This window comes from Anas platyrhynchos, chromosome 13 (assembly GCF_047663525.1).
Source record: "Anas platyrhynchos isolate ZD024472 breed Pekin duck chromosome 13, IASCAAS_PekinDuck_T2T, whole genome shotgun sequence".
Classification (NCBI taxonomy): Eukaryota; Metazoa; Chordata; class Aves; order Anseriformes; family Anatidae; genus Anas; species Anas platyrhynchos.
Window position 1 is genome coordinate 16108822 of NC_092599.1, and position 13134 is coordinate 16121955.

Genomic DNA, 13134 nt, shown 5'->3' on the forward strand with positions numbered 1-13134 from the left:
GAAACCAGCAAGGTAAGTAAATACTGTGCCTAATAAAAGTTGCTAAAGGTTTTTTTTTTTTGTTTTTTTCTTTTTTCCCCTCAAGACTGTTTATCTGGACTATATTCAGAAATACTATTTTTGGGTGGTTTTAAAAATTCTTGCAATAAGCTATCATAGAATCAGGAATCCTCCTTTAAGGAGGAGGAACCTAACTTTTGTTTCATTTATGTTGCTTTTGTCCTATTTATTATTTTGTTGTAAACACTGGAATGTTAGGGAGAGGTGGTTCTTCAGTTAATTGCTTCCTATCAATATTTTTTAGTACGTTGTATCTTGATTTCAAGCCTGGGACAAATGTTTGAAACCTTGCAGAAGCACTACGTGCAAACTGAGGAATTGAGCTAAGCCACTTGTGGATTCTGTTTAGATTTACACTTTCTCCTCAACTTCTGCCTGTCGCTATTGATATGCCTGTCCATTTCCACAGGCCCAGGGATGGCAGCAATTTTAGTAAGCAAACATGAGATCGTCTCTTTGAATACAGTTATAAATCTCTACCTTGGCCACTCCATTGCTGTTTCAGGCCTCTCATTGCTAAGTTTCTTAGGATGCGCTGGAAACAGGCCATTAAAAGCAGCTCTTGAAGCACTCTTTATGACACTTTTGAGGAAGGAGAAAATGGGTGTTGCTAATGGGAAGGCCAGATTTATGCAAGCGCGTAATTGGCTAAATCCTGCTAAACTGTGTCCTGCCTTTGTGTTGTTTTTGTTTTTTTGTGTGTGTGTGTGTGTGTTTTGTTTCATTTCTTTCTTCCCCCAACTGCTGAACAACACAACTACAGTGTAAAACAAACATCCACACACTTAATTTTCTCGGTGGTGTTTTTTTTTCTCTCTAGAGTCTCGCTGTGATAAGGATATGGACACACTTAGTGGTTATGCAATGTGCCTTCCTAATCTTACCAGGCTGCAGACCTATCGTTTTGTGGAACATCGGCCAATCCTCTGCATAGAGATTAAGGTATTGAATAGGAGAAAATCCTTCTTTTTGTTGTTGTTGTTATTGTGGTTTTGTTCTTTTACAGTTTTTAAGCATGTACTGACCAGAGTAGATTTGAAGAAATTCAGCAGTAGGATATGGCATAGCTCACTGCTTTTGCTGTGACCCATAGGATAAAATACCATCCCCACTCCCTCACCAAATTTCTGATCTTTTGAAACTTGAATTCCCAGATATTAGTAGGTTTCTTCTGTAGGCCACAGCAATTTTGTGTGTCCTTATTTCTTCACTGAGTACTCTAAAATAATTGGGAATAATGTACGGTGACATATATAAAACCTTTAAGTATTAGGTGTTGATTTATATTTTTTTTTCTGTGTAAATACTTGAAAGATTTGCATATTGTAGGCCCTTTGTAGAAAGAAATGCATTTCTATTTGTAATCATTTCTGTTTGTTTGTTTTAGCCCAAGTGTGGCTTCATTCCTTTTTCCAGCCATGTTTCACAGGAGATAAAACACAAGGTGTGTCGTTACTGTATGCATCAGCATCTAAAGGTAATTTTTTTGGTCTTCGTCCTGCATTCTTTTGACAGTACTGTGTTTTATTCACAGTTATAAGCTTCTTTCATGTTGAAACTTGCGTGTTGTTGCTTAAACCTCTGATATGACTAACAATGGTAGGTGGATATGGATCTGAGTTGCTGGGTGTGAATCTGTTTAGTGAGAGGTGGAAAAAGTTCTGTGGGAAGTTGGAAGCAAACAAATACAATATTAGTCCTTAGGGACTATTGAAGCTGTTGATAAGGTAAACTCTTAAATCAAATTTCCTCTTAAATACAGCTCAGCGAATGCATGGTGACATCCCATACCGTAAAGCAACAGGTAACTGTGGTGGTTTTAATCCGGTGGGCGGCTGAGCTCCACAACTGCTCTCTCACTCCCCCTCCTCAAAGAGGAATGGGGAGAAAATATGATGAAAAGGGCTCAAGGGTTGAGATAAGGACAGGGAGATCACGCAGTAATTATTGTGACAGGCAAAACAGACTCAGCATAGGGAGATAGTAAGATCTATTGCCTATTACTAACAACCTAGAGAAGCAAGAAACAAAGGAAAGAAACCAAAAGCACCTTCCCCCCATCCACCCTCTTCCACCTCCTCCCACTGAGTGGCACGGGGGAATGGGGATTATGGTCAGCCTCCAGTCCTTCTTCACTGCTCCTTCTCGGTCACTCTCGTCCCCTGTGCTGTGGTGTCCCTCCCACGGGATGCAGTCCTTGATGAACTGATCTGGCGTGGGCTTCCCACAGGCAGCAGCTCTTCCAGAACTGCTCCAGTTGTGGGTCCGTACCACGGGGTCCATCACTCAGGAGAAAACTGCTCCAACCTGGCTCCCCCACGGGCAGCAGCTCCTGCCAGGTCACCTGCTCCTGCGTGGGCTCCTCTCCACGGGCTACAGGTCCGGCCCAGAAACTGCTCCGGCAGGGGTCTTCCACAGGCGGCAGCCTCCATCGGTGCAGGGCCACCTGCTCCACCGTGGTCTCCTCCACAGGCTGCAGCGTGGAACCCTGCTCCACTGTGGTACTCCATGGGCTGCAGGGGGACATCCTGCTTCACCATGGTCCTCACCATAGGCCGCAGGGGACTTCTGCTCCGGCGCCTGGAGCACCTCTCCCCCTCCTTCACTGACCTTGGCACCTGCAAGGCTGTTCCTCACTCCTCCCACTCTCCCAGCTGTTGTCTGGCGCAGTGTTTTTTTTTTTTGTTTTTTTTTTTCCCTGACTTAAATCTGCTCTCACAGAGGTGCAAAACAACATGGCTTATTGGCTTGGCTCTGGTCAGCGGTGGGGCACTTACCAAACATGGGGCAGCTTCTAGATCCTTCTCACAGAAGCCACCCCTATAGCCCCCTGCTACCAAAACCATGCCATGTAAACCCACTACAGTAACATGTGGGATGTATATGAGCAATGTCCATTATGTATCTGAAATTATATAACTGGCTTACTGGAATTTAATGTGACCTTTCATCCTACTTTCCATTTGTGAATACAGTTTGAGTGTTTTGAGGCAAATATGACATGGAAGACACTTAGTAGTCATGAGCTGGAAGTCCAAGGAGTTTAAGTGTTGTGGGACTTCTGAAGAGAGGATATTAGTGCCACACACCTGCCTTAAAATAACTGAGAACAGCTATTACAGAAAGTGATTAACAAGAGTAGTTCTGCTTTTCAACAGGTAGCAAACGGAAAATGGAAGCGACCAAGTAAATATTGCCCATTGGATCTCTTCTCAGGGTAAGGAGTTGTGTGACTTGATTGTGCTTTTGCGCCAAAAAAAATCCATTGTAGATTTCTTTCTCAGATTACTTTGAGTTTCCCAGAAGCATTAAAAATGATTAATGCCTGCTTGTCTGACTTTTACAGTGAATGTTTCTGGTGCTATATGCCTCTTAACACCTATTTCAGGAATCAGAGTTCCTTAATTAATGCAACTGTACCTTCTGCTACATAACATGAAATCTCAGAAGTGTTTTAATTTACCCAGATTTAATATTCTAATTTCCAGTAGTTAGTCTTTGCAGTGACTTTAGCATGAGTAACAATGCTTAATGGGTGTGTTCACTTCAGGTGCCCAGTTTTGACTCAACAGAGTCCTCCAGGCATAGGTGTAAATACCTAATGGTGGTGATAAAACATTCTTGGATTTCTTGGATGTTTATATGCTTTTTTTTTCCCCCTAGAAATAAACAAAGAATGCACTTTGCTTTGAAGAGCTTATTACAGGAGGCACAGAACAACTTGAAAATATTTAAGGTAAGCAATCAAATTCGTCTCTGTCTTGCTTTTTTTTTTTTCTTTCCTTGGTTAAACAATTTCAGCACCTGAACAGTCAAGATACTGCTTAATTGGCACCATCACTAATGGACCATGAAGTAGAAGAGAATGGAAAAATGGAAAAATCTGTTGTTAGATTTCAAGTTAGGACAGGTAAATAAGAGTTTCCCAGAACTAATTAGTTGCAGTGAATCACAAAGGAACAACTAATAGAAAAAGACTTTCAAAGGTGACCGTTTTAAAACTTGGTATGTCTCAGGATGAAGAAGGTAGAGAACTTCGCATGTTGCTACAAGTATTTTTGGAAATTACAGTTACAACATTCATGCAAGTCAAACGCACAGCATGCCTCACTGAAGAAGTAAAAAGTCAACTTTTTATGTGGAAGTAATGTAGGGAAAATATAAAGCAGTAAGTGATGACTTATGTGGATCTTAGATTAATTCTAAGAAATAAAATTATTTTCAACTTATTCAAGTGTTAATCCAACTACTTGAATTACTTAAAATTGTATGAATTGTCCTGTTTATTTATTAGAATGCAGGTAAATATCACGATTTTTCTGTCTCTTTCTATTATAGCTTTCCTTTTCCTATTTGGCTTTTAAAAAAAGGTTGTTTAACATTGCACTTTTTCACTATTGACATTATTCAAAAAGAAGAAATAGGAAAACTAGCTAAGTATCATTTCACTTCTATTGTTCTTATTACTTACAGTTTATTAAGTTGAGTAAGTAGCATGTGACTTAAATGGTTTGTTTTATTTCTGGTCCTAATTCAAAGGTTGTTACCTGGGGTATCTGAGTAAGAGATTGGGAATGGGTGTATTTGTATGTATACTGTTATACTAACGCTTTCATGTGTCATTTAAAAACATTAAATGTAATACTTTGATTAACTAAGTATGAGTAACTGTATTTCATGAAATGTCTCAATCTCCCTTTTTCATTTGTAGAACGGGGAACTAATTTATGGCTGTAAAGATGATCAGGAATGTGTATCTGACTGGAATGAACTTGCTCGTCACTTAAAACCTTTCTTTTTCCCTTCAAATGGATTGGTCAGTGGACCACACTGTACAAGGACAATTGTTAAAGAACTAATCCATGTTATAACTATGACGCTACTAAGTAGTACTGATGCCTGCAGGGCAGGTGATATGAAGACAGTTCCCATTTCACAAGGAAGAAGCTACTGTGAAGCAAGTGCTTTTAATAAGGAGCTAGTAAGAAATGGTAAGAAATAATTACTTGAAGAATGTCAATAACTAAATGTTACCACATGATGATTTGGATGTTTGCCTCTCAGTTGGTCTTTAATAGTGGTGTGAGAACTGAAATAGTGGGAATTTAGTGATTTCTTAAAAAAAAAAAAAAAAAGAAAAAAAAAAGTTCTGAGCTGCATAGCTGCTAAATAATTGTTTTTAGTGTGACCTTGCAGTGAGAACTTCTAGCATTGTACCTGCTGACTGGGGTAAAAATGAATTCAGAAGGTAGCAGAGGATAAATTAAAGAAAATACCCATTTGAGCTGGTAACAGTAATAGGTTATTTTAAATGACTAGGGAATTTTTATGTTGTATGTGATGAAATCTGGCTGCTCTTGTTGGTCTGTTACATAGCACCTGTTTCTTGCCTTTCCTTGCTCCTTCTGTCAGACTAGGCAGCTAGGGTGTAGCTCACTTTCTTTTCTTCTACTACACCACTCCTGGTAAAGAGAAGGTATGAATACTGGGGGAAAAAATGGGAAATGAGAGCTGGAAGGCTGTAAATCATGTTAATTCCCCGTAAAGTTTGAATTGTTCAAGAAGCTGCTAGTTAGTCCAATTATACGAATAGCGTGCTTCTTGATCTGCTTTAAGGAAGATCTGTTTTACTGTTGGTTGCTTTTTACTGTATTGTGTGGAGAAAGAGCTGTCTGTCTTACACAAATACCAAATATGATTCAATTTACACTATCTGAGAGAGAGACTGATTTGCCAAATTACTCTCTACCAGCAGTTTGTACTGTTGAAACCAAATTTGTGGTGGCTTCAAACTTGCAAAAAAATTCTTGTAGATGTGAACAAGTAGATTGCAATGGAAGTGTTTGTTTTCATCTGAATAATTTGTAGAGTTGTATACCAAGTATGGTATTTTACAGCCAAAATGTGCTATTCAAATGTGCAATTAAGTAGAAGCACCTGTTAGTGTTTGGAAATTGAAGTGTTTTGGCTTTTTTTCTTTGACTGGTCTGAAGCACATTTGGATTTGCTTTGTGAACAAGTACCTGTGATAGCAAAATGAAGCAAAACAAAGACATCATACTTGCCTTTTTTTGAAAATATATTTTCTTCTAGGTAAACATAAATTGGAAAGCTCTGGCTTACCAAAGGGTTGTCTCCTTTATAAAACCCTTCAGGCTCAGATGCTTGACATGCTGGATATTGAAGGACTCTATCCTTTGTACACTAGAGTTGAACAGTACTTAGAGGAGTTTCCTGAAGAGAGGTAAGATTTGATGTCTTTTCAGTTCTGATTAAATAGCTTTGCAGGCAAGACTGAGTCTATGCACATGCAACTATTTGTTATCTTTTGGTACGCTGTGTGTCACCATCATTAATGGTATTGCATGTTCTGAATCTCTAACTTGAAATGCCAGATAACGTGGAAGATGATAATGGCATTAAATGCAGTAATAATGGCATTCGTACAGTCATTCTCAAGTCGTATTCGTCTACCTACTACCTGCCCTTTAAAACCCTTACTTTGATATTCAGCAAGAATCCAAACTGAACTTGCAGGATGTAACAGAACAATTGAAGGGATAATGGACTAATTAATATCTGCTCTTGTTCAGCCTGACCTTGTTAAGAGTAAGAGTAGCTTAAAATGCCAGATCACAAGAGATCAAATCATACTTGAGGCACATGAATCTTTATCTTGCTATATATTGTGCCTGGTGAAAAAATATTGAATATTTCAAGCTGCTACATTTGTTCTAAAATATGGCTTATTAGTTGAAATAATCACTATAAAAAGCCGTAACTTTGACACTTTTTTGCATTCTTGAGGGGTAACTTGCCTGTAATTCTGCCACAGATCACAAGAGGGCACCCTGGCTTCACTTACAAGGTGGTGCAGCTTTGGGTTCCTTTGTTGCAATTTGAAGGGTTATATTCTGGCAGGCAATGCAGTGGCCTTAAGTTCTGCTTAAACCATTTGCAGTGGGGCTTACCTGGATATTTGTACGTGAAGCAAGTCACTTGAAAATGTATTCTTTTATCTATGTGGTGTTTGTATGCTCTAAAACTCCATTTTTATGGGTTCATATTTTCAGGAGTCCAGGTATTTAACATAGGAAGGAAGGAGACCAAGTAAGCCATTCCATTGCTAGCACATCAAGTACCTGCACGCATTATGGAGGGGTGGGGTGGGGAGCAGGGTCTCGTAAGAAAGTTCATGCCCCACTATTTTCCCAGAAAGCTATGCTTTCTGGGAACTTCCACAGTTACAAACTTTGAAACTTTCCGGTATTCACTAAAAAAATGCTGTTTTTGTGATACAGAGGTGAGGGTGAATTAAGAGTGATTAATCTTAAAAACAAATTAACAAACAAACCAAAACAAACACCCAAACCTAAACAGTAGCAGATCTTAAGCAAAATGAGGCTAATAGGGACTGGTCAGGGTGTTAATTAACCTGTTGCCATCTTCAGTGGTGTTGGTGTTGGTATGTTCTAATCTGAATATCCGGGCTGCTTAAGAAAGATCTCACTGGCTATCAGTAAATCATCTTGGCTGTCTGTAAATCTTCTTTTAAAATTTATTTAGAAGTACATTACAGATAGATGGGCCTTACAATGAAGCATTTTATGAGAAGCTGCTAGATCTTTCAACTGAAGATGATGGGACAATAGCATTTGCATTAACAAAGGTACTTTTCCTGTATATATTGTTGAAACTTTTGTCTGACAGTTTTTAATAAACACTTGTCTAACTGAAATTGATGGATAGCCTGTTAGCATCACCACTGTCTCATTAGAATTTTGTACAGTAAAAGTGCTTAGTTTTGACAGGGTGCCAAGCTGTATGGTATGCAGCAGAAACAATTAAAACCAAACTATTTAGCACCTGTTCATGGAAAAAAAAAAAAGCTGGCTATTTCCTGTCTAGGTTGAGGAGGCATTTACATGACCAGGTGCTTCTCTGACCTTCAGGAAAAGACATTTCTGTAGAAATAAACACGGTTCTTACACAGGATGCTGTAAAAGCACTTGTTCTTGCTGAACATCTGCTATAGAGATAATTTCCAGCTCTTTTAACTACCAACATAGTAATATACTAAGTATACCAGTGCCTTTTGAAAGAACATAAAGAACGGTATATGCTTTATATAAAGGTAAATACAAATAATAATGGAAAATTCTTGTCATTTCTATATTGTGTAGGTGCAACAGTACAGAATAGCAATGACTGCTAAAGACTGCTCCATCATGATTTCCCTTTCACCTTGTCTACAAGATGAATGGTAAGAGTTATCTGCTTTTGAATGACTAATATTCATTAGGAATCTGAAGATTCATTTACACAGTTCAGTAAATTCATGTAACTGTTGAAGCTTTTTTTTTTTTTCTTTTCCTGTGTATGTGTGTCCAAATATTTCGCTGTGGGCATATTGGTAAGGTAGGGTTCTGATTTAAGACAGGGTAGACATCTGGTTTTTTTGAAGTGTTTTAAGTTGATAAAAGGTCAAGCTTTTATATTTACTCCCATTGTGAAGTTTGAGTTGATTGTTCATGGTAGATATACATGGTATTTAGCTAGGTAAAATTTTTCTGTCTTGCTGTCCTCATCAGAGAGATTTTTTTCTAGATGAGTTGCTTTTAACTTTAGTTAGAAAACAGAAGTCTGTATTAAGCATATCAGTAGAAACAAGGCAATATCAGGAGGTGACAACTACTGTAAGGCAAGAGGCTTTGCCAAAGTGTTACCTGTTTTGACTTGTGCCAGCAATAAGTCTTGCTTTTATATGGGGGATTTTACTTTAGAGCATATGGTCTTCTGCGTTTGCCCTGCAGTTCTTGAGTAAAAGGTTCATGTGGGAGATGGCTCTTGCAAAATTTGATCTGTTACTAAATTCTCCATCCTTCAATATGCTTGGGACACGTGTTCTGATACTAAATTGTATTACCTTGAACCTAGGTGAGAGTTGCAGTAATTTCTTCTGCTAGTTAATAAGGCTCTTGATTTGTATTCAATCTCACCTAGAAATAGTGATATTTAGTGTATTCACTAAATACAGAGACAGACTAATGCTGAGTAGCATTTTGACTTAAACTCTGTGGAAGCTGAAAGGCAAATGACTGGAAGAAGATCCAGCAAATTTACTTAAAGACTGCGTAATCTGGAGCTGTAATTTCCTGAGTGCTACATTGAAACTTATTTTCTTAGGCTTTCGTGAAAGTTGTAAAATAAATACGAGAGTCACTTCTGTAAGGGGACCTGGGACGTGTGAATGAAAAATCCTAACCTCGGTGACTCAGATGTGCAATATGGTTTTGTTTTCCAGCTCTGAGCAAAGACCTGTGGTACTAGCATCCAAATCAAGATTCACTTTTTCTGTTTCTGTCCTGGACCTTGACCTTAAACCCTATGAAAGCATTCCTCATCAGTACAAACTCGATGGCAAGATAGTAAACTATTATTTGAAGAATGTACAGGCCAAAGATGACCCAGTTATGTCCAGTCTCTTCAAGGAGAACGAAGACTGCACATTAGTTCTCCACAAAGTGTAACTGTTTCCTTAAGGTTATTTTCATTTGAGCACACTGCAAAGTGAGAGATTAATGGAATACAATTATGGTGATTTTTTTTTTCTATTGTGTTCGGTGCATTTTTCAGCTGTGAATGTTTTTTGCTTTAAGAAATGGTTTCTAATTGGTAGGCCTTTTCAAAGACATGGAATAGCACTAAAACATGCATTTGCTATGTAACCTAAATGAATGTATTTAATGTGACAGAACAGATAATGTGCCATACCTTGAAGCTAGAGGACAGATCTAAATAATACTAAATGTCCACTTCCTTAGAATTGGAAGAGCACAAAATTACAGGTTTCCTGAGGTGTTGCACTAACATAGAAAACCTAATTACTAACAAGCGAATTGCCTTGGCGTTTGTGCTCATACCTGCTAGGAAGAAGAAATGCTCTGACAAAACCTAGTATTAAACTTTAGCATTAAGTCCACTGAAAATACAACTGAAGTGGCTATTCAAGTGTTACTGATCTATGGAACTACCATGTTATTGCAGAACACTTAAGTACTAATGCATGAGGTTAAGAACAACCAGACTGCCTCCAGAAGTTTTGTGATCACTTTGTATCTACCTAAAGCTTCTGAAACTAAGTGAAAAGGGTTAAAGGTAAGCAGTTTTGAATTTTATGTGACAGCTGAGCTTAACTTGTCTGACATATTGGTCTTTTATTTTCTATATGTTACATGCTGCTATTTAAGGTGAAACCACAGCTCACTCTTACCTAATAGAAATTGAGCGATAGGAATGATATATTCTGAATTTTCCAGATTACTTTAGGTCTTTTAGACCGTGTCAATTGCTTTTTGCATTTGTGTGGCATTATTTCACTGACATCCCACCTATTGCGTAGCATGGCCATCCACTTTCAGGCTTGTTCTTTTTAAGTGACAGAAAAAAATGTGACAGCATCAGAAGCTGGAGGGTCACTTTCTCATGATGAGTACTGGAACTAAGTTTTTATCACTACTTCAGCAACTTAACGATGACTTTACCTTGTAAACATCGATATGTACAGCTGAAAGCCTGTGAGATGTTGCAGTAAGCCATTGGCAAAGAAGATCCTGAGTTGGAAACTGAGGATACACTCAAAACTGTGGGTAGTGTGATAAAATCTATAGCCACCTTTCCCACATGCTTGGGAATTACACTCCCTAAAATGTGCAGAGAGATGCTATTCAAGCTACAGTGAACTGCTATGTTGTTATCTGTATACAGTTACTGTTAGCTGTATACAGTATTACTGGTAATATTTTTTCAAAATAATGTAGGTTAACATTTTTAAAAACGTATTTATATTAGGATCTCAATGTGATGTTTGAGTTACTCCATTTTACCTGAAACTTAAAAAGCAAAACTGTAAAATGCTGTAGATTGGCTCAAATCAAGGAAGAAATATGAAATGCAGAATAACACCAATCATATAGCAGTAGGGCTTTGTAGTGGGAAGTGAATTGTATTAGCAGGCTTATAGTCCGCTTCCAGGTGATAGTATGCCTTTCTGGAATAGGGTCATTACTTAAATGTGATACTACAACAGTGTAATAAGCTTGTAGTTAACAATGGTAATAACCCCTCCTTTTCAAAGAAAACCAGGGGAAAAGAGGTCTGTTTTTTAATATCAGAAACCCTCCAATTGTTAGAGAAGTTTGGGAAAGATTATCTGCAGCTGAAAAGGTTTTGTTTTTTTCAATGCTGTAACTTTAAACACATTTCGTATGCAAACAGAAGTGTGTTTACTGATAAACAGTTTCATTTTCATGCAAGAAAGAGATAAAGATGAAATAAAGTAAAGGTTGCACAAAACTAGCTAAACCAGTAATATGTCAGTGGGTAAAGTAGCAATGAATTTTGCCTGTCTGCTGCATTCCAAACTTGAAATTAGTCTGCCTTATATCTAATGATATATTTTACAGAGCTGCTGTTCATCAAAACTTAATCTCTGGCATTGTTCCACTGTAGATTCTAACACAAACCTATCTGTTCTGTCAGTTTTTCCTAACCTTCCAGAACTGTAGGAGACTATTTCAATGATCACATAGTGGCTTATTAAAACTATGGTGTTATAAACATACTATGGCTTTGAAATTAGTAGGTTTAATTCTTGATTTCTACACCTATTTCATGACTGCTGCATACTTTGTCATAAGTAACATATAGGTCAGGCACTAGCACTGCTTTTGCATGATTATAGCAGCTATGGACTTGAAAAGGAAGTCTTTTAAAATTACTCAAGATTCCACATAGTTTTTATCTTTGATCCTTGATTCTAGGAACAACTGTTACACTCTGTAAGAAGTATGCGATTTCAGGTTGTATAGGTTTGGTTTGGACAATGCCATTTGGTTGTGATAGAGCAGGGCATTAACTCTTGAAAAACGCTGCCAGTTCACAAATCAGCTAATGGTACCTCTGATGGAAGTGAAGGAAGATTACAAGATGTCTGTTCTGTTTTGCTTCTTCAGGGACAAAGGTATGAAATGTGGTGCTTTCATAGTGTATTATCTACTAGAATTTTTCCCATAAGTAAAACAAACAAAAAATTAACTAATGTTCACAGCAAGCAGTACTGAACTCACCCACTTCTTGTTATGACAGTATAATGGTCCATTCTTGTTTAGTTTAATGCTGTTTCTACCCAAAACTTATGCTATGGAAAAAAGTTACTTCAGACAATTACATTTTTTTAGCATAATATTTCTTGAAAATCTTCAAATTATTTGCCTGCTTCCAGCCTAATTTAATTAGAAAGCTATTTAACTCTTTGTTCTAGGAGTCTCTTACTGTTCTCTAGTCATTTTAAAATCACTGTACTTTTACAGAGCTGTGAATGAAATTTCCACTTTTTATGGACTTGATTTTGACAGTGCATGATCTTTTAACACTTTCCAGCTATCTAGAAAATGTTAAAAAGATAAACCACTCTGGTACATTAATGATTCAGAAAGATAAATTTATAATGAAATCACTCTGTACATGTAACTATTTTATTTGGCATTTTTGTATTTAAATGGCTGTATTTATTTTCATGTCATGACAATTTATATATAACGTGCCATAATTGTACAGATAGCATGTTTTATGAGTATGGTTTCTAAATGGAAAATAACTTAATGTTTATATTCAATAAAATTATAGACTGCATAACACAATATCTTAATTAAAACTACTTCTGAAATTGCTACCTCTTGTAAGTAATGCTGGAATTGATTTTTCCAAGCCAGCCACTTTGATCAGATTCTCGATTGCTGTCTCAATTCCAAACAGCAGCAGCATGCTTCGGAAGCAGGTAGGTGCATTTTCAAAAGGTGCCATTTTCCGCTCCAAGACTACAAGAATAATGTAAAAGTGAACATGATTTTCAAACAGGTATGCTGTGACTGAAAGTAGCTGTTAGGCTTGCATTTTAGGGTAAGGCAGGTTATCTGCTGTCTAAAAGAAGACACTTTTTTTTGCAAGCCCCTTTAAAGTAAATATGCAGGAGGTGAGGCTCATCTGTTTGCTAGATTTGGATTTGTTGGCCTG

General features: G+C 37.5%; 2 protein-coding genes across 8 annotated transcripts in view; one reads left to right on the forward strand and one right to left on the reverse strand.

Moving 5' to 3' along the window:
* IPPK (inositol-pentakisphosphate 2-kinase) overlaps positions 1 to 12761 on the forward strand; it is a 53441-nt gene extending 40680 nt beyond the window's left edge. For all 4 annotated transcript variants that reach the window (XM_072044235.1, XM_072044236.1, XM_038185807.2 and 1 more), the window contains 9 exons: positions 881 to 1002; positions 1448 to 1537; positions 3219 to 3277; positions 3724 to 3796; positions 4772 to 5051; positions 6154 to 6304; positions 7627 to 7729; positions 8244 to 8323; positions 9365 to 12761. In XM_072044235.1, the coding sequence (XP_071900336.1) occupies positions 881 to 1002; positions 1448 to 1537; positions 3219 to 3277; positions 3724 to 3796; positions 4772 to 5051; positions 6154 to 6304; positions 7627 to 7729; positions 8244 to 8323; positions 9365 to 9590 (1184 nt within the window). In that variant the 3' untranslated portion in view covers positions 9591 to 12761. The remainder of the gene's footprint in view (positions 1 to 880; positions 1003 to 1447; positions 1538 to 3218; positions 3278 to 3723; positions 3797 to 4771; positions 5052 to 6153; positions 6305 to 7626; positions 7730 to 8243; positions 8324 to 9364) is intronic.
* The window catches only part of CENPP (centromere protein P), a 150428-nt gene continuing 138056 nt past the window's right edge, over positions 763 to 13134 (reverse strand). For all 4 annotated transcript variants that reach the window (XM_027467670.3, XM_005025627.6, XM_013105183.4 and 1 more), the window contains one exon: positions 763 to 12938. In XM_027467670.3, coding sequence (XP_027323471.3) covers positions 12766 to 12938 — 173 coding nt within the window. In that variant the 3' untranslated portion in view covers positions 763 to 12765. The remainder of the gene's footprint in view (positions 12939 to 13134) is intronic.